At 41.8% G+C, this 19,477-nt stretch overlaps 1 protein-coding gene across 1 annotated transcript in view; it reads right to left on the bottom strand.

The window, feature by feature from the left end:
- Positions 1-19,477, bottom strand: part of GTF2F2 (general transcription factor IIF subunit 2) — a 145,242-nt gene that overhangs the window by 123,768 nt on the left and 1,997 nt on the right. The window contains exon 2 of the mRNA XM_082435447.1: positions 7,043-7,116. Within this exon, the coding sequence (XP_082291573.1) occupies positions 7,043-7,116 (74 nt within the window). The remainder of the gene's footprint in view (positions 1-7,042; positions 7,117-19,477) is intronic.

Raw genomic sequence — 19,477 nt, 5'->3', positions numbered from 1 at the left:
AGCAATGTGCTCCCAATTCAGCATGACAACAATCCCCTCAACGTGCAGAGACAGTCAGGCACTGAATTCACTACAGTCCCTTCCCTATCTCTCCAGAACTTTCCTTCTAGAGGAATTTAATTTAGCTACCCTAAGACAGAGGCACTGTAGGCAAAGCAAAGGTAAGGACACAGAAGGCACTGACGTAATGTTTACTGAATTGAACTGAGGCTAATGCAGAAACGCATATAAAAAGTAATGAAGGCCTGAAGCAGACAGCTGTAGAATGCAAGGAGTGAGTGGCAAAACTGATAGAAGAGGAAATGACTGAAAGTGGGCAGCAAAGGAAAAAGGACGGGTTAAAGATCACGCTGCCATTTCCCGTCAGTGACCAGAAATCACCCAGATGCAATTAGGGAACACAGGAGGGGAGGTCAACTTCCTTTTCATAGACAGTTGACCCTTGAACAATGCAGGAGTTAGGGTGGACGACACCCTCTATGTTCATGGTTCCACGTCCATGGATTCAACTAACAGCACATCGTGGGGTACTGCAGAATATACTGACTGAAAAAAACCCATGTAATCAGTGGACCTGTGCAGTTCAAACTCTTATTGTTCAAGGGACAACTGTATATATTATAATAGCATCTTAGTTGGAATGATAAGAGGTTGATCAACTCTGGATGAGTTAATTTTCTAGAATAAATATTAACCCTTGAAAACTTAAAATTTATTTTAAAAGGATTATGTATTGCCTTGTCTTGGTGTATGAATGTATGAAGTATACATGACCTTTCGTCATTCTACATTACAACTAAAATATACCCTTTCCATGATGATCTGTGGTCAAAGTTATAAACATCCACTATTGTAAAACACAGTAATGTCTTCAGAAATGGATGAAGTAAACACCTGGCCCACCCTTTCACTGAAAGTCTCATAATGTTTCTCGTTACTCTGAGTCTGTTTCTCAGTACTCCACAGATACTTCTTTAGACTCCAGCCTCATTCCTCTTGTCTTTTAAAAAAAAATTAATGTCTTTCCTTTTTCTTACACTTTTAAAATACATCTTAGATTTGACACCAATGGGGCCAGACTTCTCACTAATCACTGATAACCAATAAATCACCTGCTTCTTCAGGATAAGAAGACCAACCAAATAATAATAATAATAACCCTGTGCTCCACAGGATTTTTTGTGGTTTTTGTTTTGTTTCATTTTGAATTCCTATTCATATATCCCCTTCTTGAACAATACAGCTCAAAAGTCATTAGGGGAGGCCAAGCAAGGTAGGCATCTGCAGTGGGTGGAGCAGGGTAGTCACAGCCCAAGTGGAAAGGAAGTGCCTGGGGTGGAGAGGGCAGGCCGGGGCAAGGTGCCAGAGCCCAGTGGGGTAAAGGAGGGCACCCCAGAACGGAACGGCTCAACAAGAAATGGGTCAGAGCCTAGTGGGGCGAGGGCATCCACATGGAAGGACAGCCTGAAACAGGCTGCTGGAGCCCTAGCGGGGTACGGAGGCGTGCCTTTGAGGAGAGGGCAGCCTCAGAACAGGGGGTGGAAGCCTACAAGGGCTGAGGAGAGCATCCCTGTGGAGGGCAGCAAAGGTTAACAACAGCCTAACAAGGGTTGCTAGAGCCCAAGGAGGGTGAGGAGGGCAATCACCAATGCGGGAGAAGTGGGGGACTCTGAACAAGTAAGAACAGAGGCCTGAACAAATACGTGAATATATTAAGAATAACAGGAACCAGGTTTCTCACTTTCAGAAAAGAGGTACAAATATGAAAAGGGAGGAAACTAGAACACACCCTGTAGTGCTGAACTGGAACTGGGTATTGGTATAAATTCATGATTTTCAATACATGTAAATGTAAAAATAAATGTAGACCCAGAGGTATGTGTGTGTACATATATATACACCCTAGCTCTGCCCACTTAGAGGGTCTGGGAGCAGCCATGAGCACCTGTGGTATCCAGAGCTTAGTTTCCAAATCCCATTTTCCTCTAGAGGAAACCAGGGCTCCTTGGAGAAGTGACTGGCTCCAGGGCTCAGAGAGAAATGTACAAGATGAGTCTAAAACATCTTGCCTTAACAAAAAGTAAGTGCTCAAAGAATGATGAAGACATGCCCTTAGTCTATGGGACTTACACTATTGAACTGTAAACACTATTGAACTGTACACTTAAATATGGTTAAGGTGGTAAATTTTATATGTATTCTTTACCACAATAAAGAAAACAAAGATCATGGGTGCCAGCTAGAAGGAGCTTCCATTGGTTAAACTTTGGACAATTTGAACATCAGAATAAATGATGATAAACTGAGTCTCTCAGTGTCTTTCTGTAAGGGCAGCACCAAGAACTGAACATAATGCTTGCACTGTGAGCTAACCGGCAGAGGAAACAGTGGGATTATTATTCTACTTTGTTTTGAGCAGCAACGTGTATCTGTGCCTATGTGTGTGTATTACATACGTATATGTGTGTATATATATATGTATATGTGCAATGATATACATATATGTTTTGCCAGACTGCCCTTCAGAAAGTTTGTACTGATTTAAACTCCTTTCAACAGTATAACACTGTTCTAAACTTATCAATTTTTATAACAAAAAATTATCTCACTGATTTTTTTTATTTGCATATTTTCTATTATTAGTGGGCCCCGATATGACCTTGGAAGTTAAGTGTGTTTAGAAATAAAACTAGAAATTAAACGTCTCTGAAAGAAGCTGTATTAGTACAAACTGTATGACTGTCAGTAAAATATGACATATATCAAACATTTTGAAAACTGAAGTTTTCTGAGGCAGGATGGTAATGTAGAAAGGCTGGTCTTAAAATTAAACAAACTAAAGCAAAACTATAAACCAATTAAAATGCAGTACACATCAGATGTCCAAAGGTACAAGAATAGTCCAAGTACAGTGATTTAGGGACATGGCATGAATTGCTTGACGAAAATGGCCCAAATGTTACCAACTGTTAAAAGAAGCTGTTACTCTCATCTTATTCTGGACTCTCCTTTTTTCAGGTATAAAAAGAACCAAATTTGGGAAGAGCTGCATTCCCCGCGGCATGTGTTCCCCCTCCCCTCTGCCTCTCTTGATTCCTTTACTCCACAGCGCTTGTCTCTGCTGGAATCAACGTCCACACCATGTACTTCTTCCTAGCTTCTGGCCTACTGCACAGCAAGCTGGTGCTGCTGCTTAACTCTGGGAGAGCTGACGATGAGAGGAGGTGCCAGACATGATGCAGGGTCTACTGCCTGCACTTTGTGGTATGTGGGGCATGACAGCAGGTGAACACTTACGGAGTATTTTACATGCACTGAACCTATGAGGTATTGATAACATCTCCTTTTCACAGATGAGGAAACAGAGAGGGTAATAAGCAACTTCCCCAAAGTCACATAGCTGGTAAATGACAAGGCCTGGATTAAGCCCAGAGCTGACTGACTCCTGAGTCCATACTCATTATCAGTATACCACACTGCCTTTTTAAAACCTTAGCTATTTTTCATTTTTAACCCAAATATACGTTTTTTTCAACCACACAGATAACCCACCAAATGGTTAATCTGCCTCTAAGGATCAATAGTTGATCATACATCTTCTAGTCTTTAAAAATATTTGAAGACAGTTTTACTGGTTTGCCCTAAGTCTTCTCTTAAACAGCCATCGTACCTTCAAACGTTCCTCACAGGAAATTGATTTCCGTTTTCTCACTGTCCTAGGCTCACTCCACTGAATGAACTTCTTTGTCCATGTCTCCAGGTGCAGCACTAAAACCTGAACACAACGTCTGCTCTGGAAGCTCAGTGGCGAAGAAGAGTGGGGTTATCATCCCACTTCATTCTGAACAATGATCATCTATTAATGGAGCCTTTTGTTTACAGCCACAAAACCTTGATGAGTCATATTCAGCTGAAATTAAAGTACTGATAACCTAGTCACAGGCACTGCTAAGCCATTCCTCGCTCATCCTACACCTGTTTAATAGTGAATCTAGTAATCAGCAAGAAGAATGAAAACTAAGTAAATTAGAAACATAAATAAGATAGCCAGTAGACCTACTCCAGAACAAGCTGTTTTCAAGCATTTCCATAGCAATCTTAGGATACCAACTACTAAAAATCTGTTCCCATCATTAAAAGCATCTAGCTCTTCTACACAGCAAGATTATATTTCATGTTAGGTAGAAAATCTGCTAGATTTTTTATTTACATATAAAATACACATACACATCTGTTAATATTAAGGGCAAACATACAGTTTATTGCCAAAACCAGGACACTCTGGAGAGTGAAAGAGGGGACACTATTAATAATTACACAGGAAAAATATGTAAACCGGCACTGTAAAACATGTAAACTGGTCATGACCTGGGGATACGGCCTCCCTATGCATATTAGATGTAACTATGTAAAACATCTGCTTTAAACTAAGGACAAGCTTGAAATTTTCTTCCAAACAAAGGGTGATCAAGAAAAATCACAGTGGGCTTCCCTGGTGGCGCAGTGGTTGAGAATCTGCCTGCTAATGCAGGGGACACGGGTTCGAGCCCTGGTCTGGGAAGATCCCACATGCCGCAGAGCAGCTGGGCCCGTGAGCCACGGCTGCTGAGCCTGTGCGTCTGGAGCCTGTGCTCCGCAACAAGAGAGGCCACGATAGTGAGGCCTGCGCACCGCGATGAAGAGCGGCCCCCGCTTGCTGCAATTAGAGAAAGCCCTAGCACAGAAACGAAGACCCAACATAGCAATCAATCAATCAATCAATCAATCAATAAATCTTTAAAAAAAAAAAAAAGAAAGAAAAATCACAGCACACCCATTACTGTTTATTTAGCATGCTATCTTTAATATTTATCTTAGGGATGAAAGCAGTACTTAGGGCTTACATAGGTTTCCCTAGAGCTGGGCTCCTTTTACTCTGTTTCCCATACCAGCTCCCTCCTCCCCACACCAAAAGATTTTACATTCCTCAACTAGGTATTTTCTTTACACAGAGGTTTTCAGGAATGCAATATTCATGGTAGGGAAAGGTAGCGAATCTAAACTCAGAAGATTAAGTATCTGTCCAAAGCCTCACTGATAGTAAGTGACGGAGCTGGCACTGGAAGCTGTTGGAGTTTTCTTACCACTCAAAGGACTGAATTTAAGCCCAGTTCTGCTATTAAACGTGTAGCTGTTTCTTAAGAAAAGAAGATATTACTTGTCTCTACCTAACATTAGAACTTTGGATATAAAAGCATGCCCATTTCCAATAAATATCTTGTGAAAACAAAAGGAAGAATTTAAAGATTTGTCTGAAACAAATGCAAGTAAGATAAAGAACAAAAATATTGACATTTAGGGCATAAACCATGAAAGTATCAAAGTTTCTTACTTTAAAGACATGACATCATCCAAGAACACAGGATTGCTCCTCCAAAGAACAAAACCCAGAGGGTGTCCAAATAACATTTAGAAATTGAGAAGATGAGAAGGAGCCAGCAAGAGAGTGATGTCTCAGAAGTGAGATGAAAAAAAAGGGTTTGAGGGTAGAAGTGATCAACTATGTCAAATTCTGTTGAAGGGCAATTGAGAAGAGCTGCTGTTGACTCTTAGATTTAACAATGTGGATGTGGCAGGGGCTTCCCTGGTGGCGCAGGGGTTAAGAATCCGCCTGCCAATGCAGGGGACACGGGTTTGAGCCCTGGTCCAGGAACATCCCACATGCTGCAGAGCAATTAAGCCCGTGTGCCACAACTGCTGAGCCTGCGCTCTAGAGTCCAAGTGCCACAACTACTGAGCCCACGTGCCACAACTACTGAAGCCCGTGTGCCTAGAGCCCGTGCTCCGCAACAAGACAAGCCACTGCAATGAGAAGCCTGCACACCAGAGCGAAGAGTAGCCCCCGCTCTATGCAACTAGAGAAAGCCCGTGCACAGCAACGAAGACCCAATGCAGCCAAAAATAAAATAAATTTTTTTTAAAACTTAAAAAAAAAAAAAGAATGTGGATGTGGTAGATTGTAAAAAAAAATTAAAAAATTTAGGACTACAAATTATTTGCCTCAAATCCCATCAAGAGGTAGAGTCTACTGCAAGTTACATTTACATTTGGGAAACATGATGCAAGCACAAGCTTGCAAAGCGCTTGTGCAGTGGGGCTTCCCTCTCTCTTGCTACTAGGAACTCTTTCACCACCATGGGAAGGAGCACGCTGGAGATGAAAAACACGTGGCAACTGCCCCAGCTGACAGCAAGCCAACCACCAGACACATAAATGAGGCCATTCTAGCCAGGAAGACCAGCCAGGTCAGCCTCAACCAGAACTGTCTAGAACAGCCCCACAGAATTATAAGCTAATAAAATGGTTTTGTTCTAAGCCACTAAACTTTGCGGTGGTTTGTTATGAAACAAAAACTCAGTGATAAAGAGGTGGATATTGGTGGTAGACAAGAGCCATTTGAATGGAGTAGTGGGCATGGAAATCTGATTAGAGCTGGATTAAGAATGAATGAACAGTAAGAGGGGAACACAAGGCCTGCGGCTGACACCAGCTGAGCTATGGAGGCTTCCTTTTCAAACAAGGTCATTTTCTCAACCAGGAAACAATACTCTTACATTGTTTACTAGGTGTTCCCTACCCTCTTCCAAAGCCTCTATAAATAGGTATGGTGGCACAATGGCAAAATCCTTCTCCTGAAGCCCTTAACTTGGTGCATCCAGTTATGCCCAACTCAAGCATACCTCCTCAAAGGTGCGGAGCGGGTAGATGGATGAGGGAACTACATACTCTGCTACTTCACTGCCAATAGGCTTTACCAATAAATTTTACTTGATATTTACACCTTTCATTACAGGAATATGTGTGTGTGTGTGTATACACATGTATACACACGAATCCTTACAGGGCACCTAATCATCTCTTGACAAGCCTTGGCATGCTCATTACTTCTTATTTTTCAGGTAAATTCTCTGTTTGAATAAGAACTCTAATTACCTTTAAAAGCACTTGTAAAAAAAAATTCAAAAAAGTTTTGTAAAATGTCAAAAATTCATAAATAACTTACTTGGCAATCCGCAGTTTCCCAACTTCACCTCTTCCAGGGGCTTTAGCCCATTGCTGTGACAAATATTTAGGAACCTAAAACAAAATAAGACACTATTAGACTATGTTTTAGATGCTAACAAACCTTTTTAAACATAAAGTGATATACGGCTTCTATATATACTTTCTGTCTGTAATAACTGCTAATTAAGCAGCAAGCTCTCATTATATGTTTTGCACTAAAGAGGTACTAAGATATGTAAGAAATGATTTTAGCTCTCAAAGTGTTTATTTAAAGACAGCTGAGTTGATGACACAAAATTAAAACTGGTCATATAACTTAACAATAATGAAGTGCTAACTTATGTTCCCAGATAAGTCCAATAAAAGTTCAGAGATGAGAAAGGTTACCAGAAAAGGCTTCTTGGAGGAGCATAACACTCTGACATGATATTATTTAGAGACACTACTGAGCTTAAGATGATTCAAAAGTCATATTTTATTATGTATAAGATTATAACTCTGACCAATATGATGAAGGATCTGCTGAAATAAAAGAAATTATTCAATATAACAGCTAGCAGTTATATAATAGTACTTTCCTGACAGTTATATGCACTTTTCATACATTTATACCTCACATCTCTACAAGGTAGGTACTGTTAATTATCCCCATTTTACAGGGAATTTTTAAATTTATTTATTTATTTATTTTATTTTTGGCTCCGTTGTGTCTTCGTTGCTCCATGTGGGCTTTCTCTAGTTGCGGCGAGCGGGGGCTACTCTTCTTTGCAGTGCACGGGCTTCTCATTGTGGTGGCTTCTCTTGTTGAGGAGCACGGGCTCTAGGCGTGCTGGCTTCAGTAGTTGTGGCACACGGGCTCAGTAGTTGTGTCATGTGGGCTCTAGAGTGCAGGCTCAGTAGTTGTGGCGCACAGGCTTAGTTGCTCCACGGCATGTGGAATCTTCCCGGACCAGGGCTCGAACCCATGTCCCCTGCATTGGCAGGCGGATTCCTAATCACTGCACCACCAGGGAATATCCCCATTTTCCAGATTATGAATTTGGAGCACCCAGGGATTATAAAGTTTAGCCAAGGGTATATAATTAGCAAATGAGGAGCCAGGATTCAAATCCAGGCAGTGTGGTTCCAGCATCTATGTTCTTAACTGTGTTGCGTCTGAAATTAGATATATGTAATCAGAAGGGTTTTAACTCTCAAAAAGATTAAGGAAATATATGCTGAATGCCTACTATGGACCTTATCTCATTTCTTCTAACAAGTAGTTTGAACTTGGGAATCAGTACATACTTTTAAGGTATGCTTCATACTTTATATGTACATACAAAGTATGAAGCATAATGCCTCACACAAACAAGTACTCAGTGAGTGTCAGGTGTCATTATTATTTCCCACAGTAATCCTGGAATGATAACATGAACATGAATGTGTAACTGAGTCAGAGAGACCTTCCAAGGCTGGAAAGGAAAAAAAAATTCTATCTAGCAAAATTTCTTTTGCAAAAAGAACCACCTGACCATTAGTCAAACAAGTAGCAGTGCTCTGGATATAGTAAAAATTCAAGAATAAAAGAAGATCCTAATGGTATTTGTTCATTCTTTACAGTGAAATATATTGAACTACTGTGTCAGACAATATGCTAGAAAAGATGAAGGGGAAGGGAGCCAACAGTGTCAGATACAGTGCTACACATTTTACACCCACTATCCCATTTAATCCTCCCAATCACCCTGCAAAATTGCTACCGCTCTCCTCATTCTATAGATAAGAAAACCGAGGCTCAGAGGGTTGAAATGACATGGTTAGCTAGTAACAGACACAAGAGGACTCCAGATTGGTCAGATGCTCTCTTTGTTATACAACTAAATAAGAGTATGTAAAGGATCCTAAAGGAAAAGGGGTTTTGAAGATTCCACATCTTAAAGTTTCAACTACACTGCACTCCACTTATTCATGCATGCTTAGAGGATTTGGCAAACTCCTTCTGATAACTGTATCTACCTAATAGGTCTCCTCTGATTACAAGTGAGAAGACAACCCACTTAGGCATACAGAGGATTTACTGGCAAAAGTGACTAAAAATTCCAGAGGTAGTTTTAAAGTGGCTAGATTAAGGAAGGGCTCAAATGATGTAACCAGGACTCTTTCACCATCTCTCATCTCTTCTCACCACACTGACTCACTTCTTTGCCAGCCTTCCCCCTTGTGTAGCAAGACGGCTGAAGCCGCTCCTGAAGAGCAAGAGTTCTCCTTCCCCAAATCCCCAGCAAAACTGGAATTGTCTCTCGTGGCTCTGACTAGGTCATGTGTCCTTCCTTGGGCCTATTATTGAACCCACAGATGAGATCCTTGCCCTGTCAGCCTGAGTCAATGACACCTCTGGTGAGGGACAGTCAACACCATTAGAATCACACAGACTAAAAAGAGGGAGCACTAAGTAAGTGCTGTTACAGCACTTACTGTAAACGCAGGGTGCTGTTACAGTGTCAGAGCATGAGGATACTGGCTAGTCAAAGAAGCAAGTGTCAACATTACCTGTCAGAACTAAATACAAGATCTGAAACTGATCTGGACAAATACTGTTACAACATCAAATAAAACCCTGAATCCTTGAACTATGTAAATTATTACCTCATGGCCTCAATCTTGAAATACTGCCTAACAAGTGAGCCTTTGCTTCTTGCTTGTCTTTGATTTTTAGCCCCAGGGAACCTTCTTGTCAATTACTCTAACACAAAGAGAAAACTATGTTCTACAGATAGCAGCCTACTCTACCAAGCGATCACAAGCTGTATCCCTAACAAAGCCTTCAGGGGAAAGATGGTGGCTTTTCTTCCTCATATTCCAAGTTACTGATTCAAATGAGCCCTACATTTAGATACTGTAAGACTTTCTCATTATCAGTAACAGTACCCCTTTCCACAAACTGTATTTCAAGGAACCATTCTGACCACCACCTCCTAACTTCCTGGCCCTTTCCTCAGTACTTCGACTCCAACAATTCTTCCATCCCTCAAATCACAGACTCTACATCTGTACACTGTCCCTGTCTGCTTACGTCCTCATGCCTCTCTTCAACAGAGCTACATTTCACAACCTATCATTATAACCATTCTCTTGCCCCTAACTCCCTCCATCATACTGGCCTGGCAGAACCTAATGCTGATTAAAACCAAGCTATACTACTACTTAATTAATTAATTTATCTATTTATTGTTCTATTTGATCGTGCTATTCTTCCTCCACACTTGCACCTGAGCAGCTGAAGAAAAACAATCATGCTAAACGGTCTCCCTTGAAATACACGGCTACTAACATCAAGTAAGCCCTTCAAGATGCCAGGCAATTTAACGCCCTCTCCCTGGTCAATTCTCACCTGCAGTGGGAAAGCCACTGCAGACAGGTCACATGTTCTCTTCACTCCTCAAATATGTAACACTTCTTCCTTCCTCTTCCACTGAGGAAAGACGAACAATCAAAAGGATACTTCCAAATCTACCACTTAGGACTTCCCTGGCAGTCCAGTGGTTAAGTCTCCGAGATTCCACTGCAGGGGGCGCGGGTTCGACCCCGCATGCCTCGAGAACTAAGATCCTGCATGCCATACCGCTTGGCCAAAAAATCAATCAATCAGTCAATCAATCAATCTACCGCTTAGCCACAGGTGGGGCTTTTACTCTGCTTTCCCCTTTTAACAGATGAACTATGTACGGCCAATCCCTCCATGTGTGCAATGAATTTTTCCCTGTAGTCTAATCAAGGACATCTTTCCTTCAATTCTACCCTTTCCTCCACTCCCTTTACGTAATTATTCCCCCATCAGAGTAACAATGATGATGGTGATAGCTAACACTCAGAGCGCTTACTAAATGCGGCAGAAGACTCTAAGATGGCCCCCAACGATCCCCACCTCCTGATATTCGCACCCTTGTGTAACTGCCTCTCCCTGGGTGAGGACAGGACCTGGGACTTCCTTCTGGTCAATACAATACGGCAAAGGTGATGGATGGGATGTTACTTCTGTGATTAGGTTACATCAGACTGTGACCTCTGTCTTGCTTCGAAGCCCATGTGGCAGGAAGCTAAGGGCAGGCTCCAGCCAACAGTCAGCTAGGAACTTAGGCCCTCGGTCCAACCACCTTAGAGGAACTGAATTCTGCCAGCCACGGAACCTTGGAAACAATCTTTCCACAGGCACAGCTTCAGTTGAGAGTCCAGCCCTGGCTGACACCTTGACTGCATCCTGTGAGACTGTGAAGCAGAGGACCCAGATAAGCCACACCGGGACCCCTGACCCACAGAAGCTATGAAATAATAAGTGCACACGATTTTAAGCTACTAAGTCTGTGGTGATAATGTTATCTAGCAATAGATAACCAATACATTAAGTGACAAGCACTCTTTTAAATGTTTTAAATATATTAACCATTTAACTCTCACACAATCCTTTTATTGTCTCCATTTTACAAATGAGGAAACTGAGGCACAGGGAGGTTAGCGAAGTAACTCATGATCGCACACCGGGTAAGGGCAGGCTCTATAATTCTTTCCACCCTCTGTCCCGTCTCTCTGCCTCTCTACAGCAAAGCTCTTTGAAGAGCCGTCTCTGCTGGCTACAGTTCCTCCTCTGCCACTTTGCTCTGCTCTAGACAGGCTTCCCCTCTATTACTCTGCTGAAACTGGTTCCCATGGTTACAAAAGCTCGCCATATTGCCAAGCCAATGCTTAGTCCTCGTCTTGCAGACCTATCAACAATATTTGAGAACTTACTGTTTCCTCCTTCTTCAAACACCTTCTCTACTTGGCTTCAAGTCACCCCAATCTCTCTTGATTTTCCTCCTACTTCTCTGGACTCTCCTTTTTGGTCTCCACACATCTAGATTCTCATCTTTCTGACGTCTTAACCTCAGAGGGCCCTGATTTCAGTCCTCAGACCTTTCCTCTTCTCTATCCACACTCAATCTTATGTAACCTCATCCAATCTCTTGACTTTAAATACCCTCTGTATAATGACAACTCCCAAATTTATAGCTCTCCCCCTGCCAAGTCCCAACTTATATATCCAACTGCCTACTCAAACCCTCCATCTGAATATTCACTAGACATTTCAAACTCAAGATATCCACACCAGAACTCTTATTTCTCCCTTATAAACCTGTTCCTCCTGCAATTTTCCTATCTCAGTAAAAGTCGACTCCGTCCTTCCAGGCACTCAGTCTGAAACTGGAGTTACCCTGAATAGCTCCTTTTTTCTCACATTCCACATCCAATTAACTGACATAGCCTGTCAGCAACACCTTCAAATTATATCCGGACTCCATGTCCTTCTCACCAATTCCAGGGTTACCATCCTAATCCAAGTCACCATCATCTCTTGTAATAGCCTCCTGATTCCCTTGCTTCCACTCTTGCCCGTGTACACTTTAGTCTCAATACAGCAGCCAGAGTGACCATATTAAAACCTAAGTCAGATGATGCTGTTCTGCTCAAAGCCTTTCAATTTATTTAACAGACATCTACATAGTGCTTACCATGTGCCAGGTACTTTTCTAAGCACTTTAAAATTTTACTTCACTTAATCCTCATAACAACTCTATTATTATTCCATTTCGCAATGAAGAAACTAAGGCACCAAAAAAGTTATCATTTGTCCAAAGTCCCACAATTACTAGCGGTGGGAAGCCAGGATTCTAACCTAGGCAGTCTAGCTCCACAATCAGCACGCCAAGCTGCCTCTCTTTGGCTACTCGCTTCCCATGTCACTCACTGTAAAAATCCTCTAATGTCCTAGATGATTCAGCCCGCTGCAATCCACGGCCTCATGGATCTATGGATCCATGACCCTCTTACTGCCTTCACTCACAGATCTGTGAACATTCCCAACACCATCCCATCCGAGGGCCTTTGATTCGTTGTTACTTCTGTCTGGAATGCTCTTCCTCCAGATATCTGAAGGGCACCCCCACAACTTCCTTCAGGTCTCTGCTCAAGGCCCACCTTATCAGTGAGGCCCTTCCCCATGCTATTAAAATAGCATCCCCAGCTACCTTCTACACCTTTTACCCTGATTTGTTTTTCTTCAGAGTACTTATCACCTGCTATATACATATCTGTTTATTGTCCATTCTCCCTCCCCATTAGAATGCAATCTGCACGAGGTAGGTATTTTGTGTGTTTTGTTTACTGCCACATCCCTAGCATCTAGAATAGCCTGGCACACAGTAGGAACAGAGTTATTATTTTAATGACTGGATATTGTTGAAAAAATGTTACTAATGTTAATGTAATGACAATGATGGTGTTATTAGGATAAATCCAGGATACAGAATTTAATTTTAATAAATCTCACTGCATTCTCAAAGGGAAACCTTATTTCAGAGATCTACCTTAAAATAAGGGGGAAGAGAGGAAAACACCAATAGTAGAGTGGAGCATTTTCCAACCTGCCACTGTCCCCTCATTGCTGGTTCCCTGAAATGCTATTAAGATAAAGGGAAGACAAGAATGTTCTGGAGCTCTTGAGGCTTCCCTGGTGGCACAGTGGTTAAGAATCCGCCTGCCAATGCAGGGGACACGGGTTCAATCCCTGGTCCAGGAAGATCCCACATGCCACGGAGCAACTAAGCCCGTGCGCCACAACTATTGAGCCTGTGCTCTAGAGCCGGCGAGCCACAACTACTGAGCCCGCATGCCACAACTACTGAGTCTGCACTCTAGAGCCTGTGAGCCACAACTACTGAAGCCCGCATGCCTAGAGCCTGTGCTCCACAACAAGAGAAGCCACCGCAGTGAGAAGCCCGCGCACCACAACGAAGAGTAGCCCCCACTTGCCACAACTAGAGAAAGCCTGCGTGCAGCAACGGAGATCCAACGCAGCCAAAAATAAATTAATTAATTAATTTAAAAAAAAAGAATGTTCTGGAGCTCTTGATGAGACCACTGTTCTTCAATACATTAACCAGGTCAGAAGATTCTATGATCAAACTGCTGGAGACTACAATTTAGGCCACCAAACAACAAGACAATAGTTCTAAGTGAAGTAACTATATACCATACACTAAAACAAATTTAAGAATCGAATCCAGTACAATAATTGTATCTAATACAAGCAATTGCCAACTTAAAAAAAGTAGTTAATTGATAAAAACAAGTTTGGAACTCATACTGCGTTGTCATCATTATTATAATAAAACTGTAAGTTCCCATGGCACTTCCCTGGTGGTCCAGTGGTTAAGACTCTGCGCTTCCACTGCAGGGGGCACGGGTTCAGTCCCTGGTCAGGGAACTAAGATCTGGCATGCTTCGTGCAATGCGGCCAAAAAAAAAAAAAAAGTAAGTTCCCAGGTAAGCCTACCAGCTTATTTAACTCAAAAGGTTGCCAAAATACTATACCCTTGTAATGAAAAATAGTAGAATACAATGAGACTATGTCAATCATATATAACTTTCTACACCAAGAGCTTACGGAAATGGGCTTCCCAGAAGTCCCAGCCCATTAAGTTGTGAAAAAAGAGGTAGAAGGAAAAGTAAAAAATAACAGTATATGTGGTTCCAAGGCTCCAAAATACTTTTTTTTGGACAGCTGATATTTTTATTGTTATCTTTATTTTTTTTTTAAGATTTAATTTTATTTTTTGGCTGTATTGGGTCTCCGTTGCTGCACACAGGCATTCTCTAGTTGTGGCAAGCAGGTGCTACTCTCTGTTGCGGTGTGCGGGCTTCTCCTTGTGGTGGCTTCGCTTGTTGCTCTAGGCTCATGGTCAGTAGTTGTGGCTCGTGGGCTCTAGAGCACGGGCTCAGTAGTTGTGGTGCCCGGGCTTAGTTGCTCCGTGGCATGTGAGATCTTCCCAGACCAGGGATGGAACCCGTGTCCCCTGCAGTGGTACGCAGATTCTTATCCACTGCGCCTCCAGGGAAGCCCCTGGACAGCTGATATTTTTAATTAAAACATTATATTTTATTGTTAAGGTGTACAACATGATGATTTGATATATGCAGTGAAATGATTACGCTAGTCAAGCTAATTAACATATCGTCTCCTCACATAATTACCTTTTTCTGAATGAGAACACCTGAATTCTATTCTTAGTAAATTTCTGCAAAACACTCTTGTCAACATGTCACTTGTGAGATATCTGTGTTGTTTCCACTGTCTACACATTCATTAAAGAAAATGAGATGGAGACAAGATAATGGGTACAGGGATGTTTTCTCAGATTTCCCAAGACCAGGGAGTGTGACAGAAAATGACTCACTTTGACCACTGTAAAGCAATTATACTCCAATAAAGATGTTAAAAAAAAAGAAAAGAAAAGAAAATGACTCACTTAAGCATTATTTCCTCAGGGAAACTCCCTTGACCTCCCAGACTAGGTCAAGTTCCTTTGCTATTCACACTCACAGAACAGTCCTCCTTGCTTCAGTGCCCGTATCTGTTTGGAACTGTCTTCGTCAAGACTTGACTGATGTCTCTCTCCAGCAGCAGACTACAGATCCTAGTTTACAGAGCCCAGGCCATGTCTGTTCTTGCTCACCTTAACACACTCAGAGCCTAGAACAATGACTGGCGATCACTGAAAGCTTGTTGGATGAATCAATCCGCTCACTCAAGCTACAGGTCAATTGTAAGGTCAACAGTGCCTTTGAAGCCAAGGTGCTAAGGTGATTATATACAGTAGTTACTCCCCTAAGCTTGTGTGCCAACTTTGCGTCATCAAATATCTAGTTCCCCAACTACTAGTCTCCAAAGCCCTGTTTCTCCCAGAGTATTGGACACTGTATTAGACACTGATGTGACACGCTTTTCCTCGTTTAGGATTGAAGGCCTTATTCCCCTAGCTGCTGGGAGTGACCACAGATAGCCCTCAGCTGTTAGCTCTCTGCGGAATTGTCTCCACGGAAGACAGGCCCTTTGGCCACGATCGCCCACTGTTCCTGGGGCAAACCACCCTGTACCCAATCGTGCATAAGGCCTTTTCCTCCCATAGGTGATGATCCCGGGAGCGCTCCACACCAAACCTCTGCATGCTAACCTCCTGCTCAGAACCAGCTTCCCTGGGAACCCAGTCCATGACAGGCAGCTTCTACTCACACGTTTTCTTGAAGGTCAACATACGGAGCTGACAAGACCCAAGGCCGTAAAAACAAAGTCCCCCACCTCACCTCTGGTCTCCAGGGAGATGATTCATTAAAGAGAACCAAGGGGAAAAAAAGACATTTCCTATTTCTGGCATAAGCTTTGTAGCCAAACAGACCTAAATTTGAATTACTGTTCCATGCCTGGGCAAGATAATTAACCTCCCTAAACCTCAATTTTATCATCTGAAAAATATAATTAGTACCTACTTCACAGGTTTGCTGTGTAAAATACTTGGTACATTATAAATATAAGTTCCTTTTTCTCCTGCAAGACTCTGGGGTATCACCCATTCCGGTTTCATCTCTCCCTGGTACATAGCTTTCTCTCTGGCTGCCAATGTCCAACTGTTTATCTGTCTGTGAAAAAATAAAAGTTGAGCTTGGTGGCATGTGAGTTGTTGAATGGAGGACCCAATATTCACAGGGGGTGGCGTCCATCCCTCCTGTCCTGATCCTCTCCTCCAACAAGTATCAATCAAAATGCTTAGAAGAGAAAGGTTGATGGGGCTTGAAACACACCTTTTTGCTGGCTAGGAAGCTGTTGGTTGGAACCATTGCAGCGCTTGTCAATACCTCCACCTGTCCATTTCCCTCAAAAGACAGCATTTCTTATAATTCAAGCTCCAGTATGATATTCATTACTTACAAAAACCCCACCACTCCTAAAAACCCTGGCAGCTTTATCTCCCCCCTTCCCCATCAGGTAACCTACCCTCCTGCCAATCATAACTAGATAAGATGATTTTTTTCCAGAAGTCTAAATATTGGAAGCCGGGCTTCCCTGGTGGCGCAGTGGTTGAGAATCCAACTGCCAATGCAGGGGACATGGGTTCAAGCCCTGGTCCGGGAAGATCCCACATGCCGCGGAGCAACAAAGCCCGTGCGCCACAACTACTGAGCCTGTGCTCTACAGCCCATGAGCCACAACTACTGAGCCCACGTGCCACAACTGCTGAAGCCCGTGTGCCTAGAGCCCGTGCTCCGCAACAAGAGAAGCCACCGCAATGAAAAGCCCTCGCCCCGCAACAAAGAGTAGCCCCTGCTCGTCGCAACTAGAGAAAAGCCTGCGTGCGGCAACGAAGACCCAACGCAGCCAAAAATAAATAAATAAATAAATACATTTAAAATAAATAAATAAATATTGGAAGCCAAACAATAGAACTATGCTAAAAATTTTTTTTTTAATTTTTTATTTATTTATATATTTATTTATTTATTTATGTATGTATGTATGTATGTATGTATGTATGTATGTATGTATGTATGTATTTATTTATGTATTTATTTATGTATTTATTTATGGCTGTGTTGGGTCTTCGTTTCTGTGCGAGGGCTTTCTCCAGTTGCGGCAAGCGGAGGCCACTCTTCATCGCGGTGCACGGGCCTCTCACTGTCGCGGCCTCTCTTGTTGTGGAGCACAGGCTCCAGACGCGCAGGCTCAGTAATTGTGGCTCACGGGCCCAGTTGCTCTGCGGCATGTGGGATCTTCCCAGACCAGGGCTCGAACCCGTGTCCCCTGCATTGGCAGGCAGATTCTCAACCACTGCACCACCTGGGAAGCCCTAAAAATTTTTTAAATATCATTTTTAGATCCTGATTTGGTACCAGCTGGCAACCTAACAGTGGCATAGACTGAGCAACAGAAATAGGGCAATGCAAACTACAAGGGACTAGCTCCCTGCCCAGGTAAAAACTGCGGCTGTTTATGTTTTTCAGCAGGTGACATCTATTGTGAAGTTAAATCCAATCATGTCTATTATCTATCAAAACTTATTTAGATCATCATTCTCTTGTAGATTTAAGATATTCAAAACCCCAGAAATGGCATTTCATTAGGCCAGAACAGTTACAGGTAGTGGATATCCTGGTACACAACCTTCCACTGTATTTGCCTTTTCCTGAACACACTCACCCGCCCTGCTGGGAAGTTTTTCCTAACTAATCAACTCCATAGGCTCTTCTGAAATGTCACCTCCCCCAAAGTCTTCCCTGTTCCCACCTGACAACTTTTTTCCTACTTAAAACTCTCAGAGATCTTGTATGTATAGCCCTTACTGTATTTATCCTTTTCTATATCTGTCTAGTGATGGAATTAATAAAATATGAACAAAATGGCCCAAAAACTTGCGATACTCTAGGAAGAAACTCATGTATTTTACAACAAATGATCCTCAAAGATCAGAACTCAAGGCGTTATTTATAAGAAATACTAACGTGTACTGAAAAGATTTAAAGTCGTATGTAGTTCTATTCACAAATTCTAATTGGGTAAGAAGGAAAACAAACTCTATAAACAACATGTTATATTTTAATATCACACAAAGAAAGCTGAAAATGAAATTAACCATTACAACTTGAAGCTCTCATATAATTTATTCCTATAATTCAGAGATAAAAATCCAAATATGCTTAGGATATGGGCATGAAAATCATACTGGATGCTAATCCCAGCACAAATGAAACAAATTCAAACTATCTGACAGGTGTGTAAATCAAACCTCATTGCCTACTAGCATTCCTTTAACTAAAGCAGAAATAAAAGTTGAAAAATAAAGAGGGAACATGAATGGATTTTAGAACAGAAAGTATTTGATAGCAATTCTCATCCTCTTTGAGATAAGGTTGTCAGAGAACAAGAACTGGCCAAAAAAAAAAAAAAAGTCCTTTCACACCCTGGAAAGATGTAGTATTTGCAAGCCTGTTATTTTTCTTTGATACATAAGGTTAGAAAAAGAAGAAATACTGCAGGCCAAATTGATGTAAGGAAACAATGATACAGCAAACAATAAATAATTGAAACATTATAACTACCTTTATAAAACAGAACAAATCATTAGTCTGAGGTGAGTTCTTTTTAAAGTGATAAAATGTATTCAAATGGTCATATATGGAAGAACACTAAAATTTCTTAACTTTAGATTCATTGCTTTCTTTCACATCCTCATTTAGTCAGTCACCACACCCTGACAACTTTTGCTGAAAAAGTTTCCCTAACTCCTCAGAATTCACTATCAAATGCCTATGATCCTGTGATAATTTTCTAATTTTGAGTCTAATTTTGTTATCTTCCCCTCGTTTTTTTTTCCCCCCTAAAAGAATCATTTGCATCCCTGCCTTACTCAAAAACCTCCAAAAGTTTCCTCACTTCTTGTGGACTAAAGTTAAAACATCCCCATTTCACAATGTGACAGTATCAGTATACAGTCCCAAGCCTCTACTCTAGGCATAATAATCTCCTCTTTGATTTCCAGGATATAGCATGTTACTGTGCATTTTCACTCTTGAATTTCAGTTCCAC

Source organism: Balaenoptera physalus, assembly GCF_965194825.1.
Source record: "Balaenoptera physalus genome assembly, chromosome: 18".
NCBI lineage: Eukaryota > Metazoa > Chordata > Mammalia > Artiodactyla > Balaenopteridae > Balaenoptera > Balaenoptera physalus.
The sequence above is the reverse complement of the archived record's forward strand: the minus strand, read 5'-3'. Positions and strand labels throughout refer to the sequence as shown.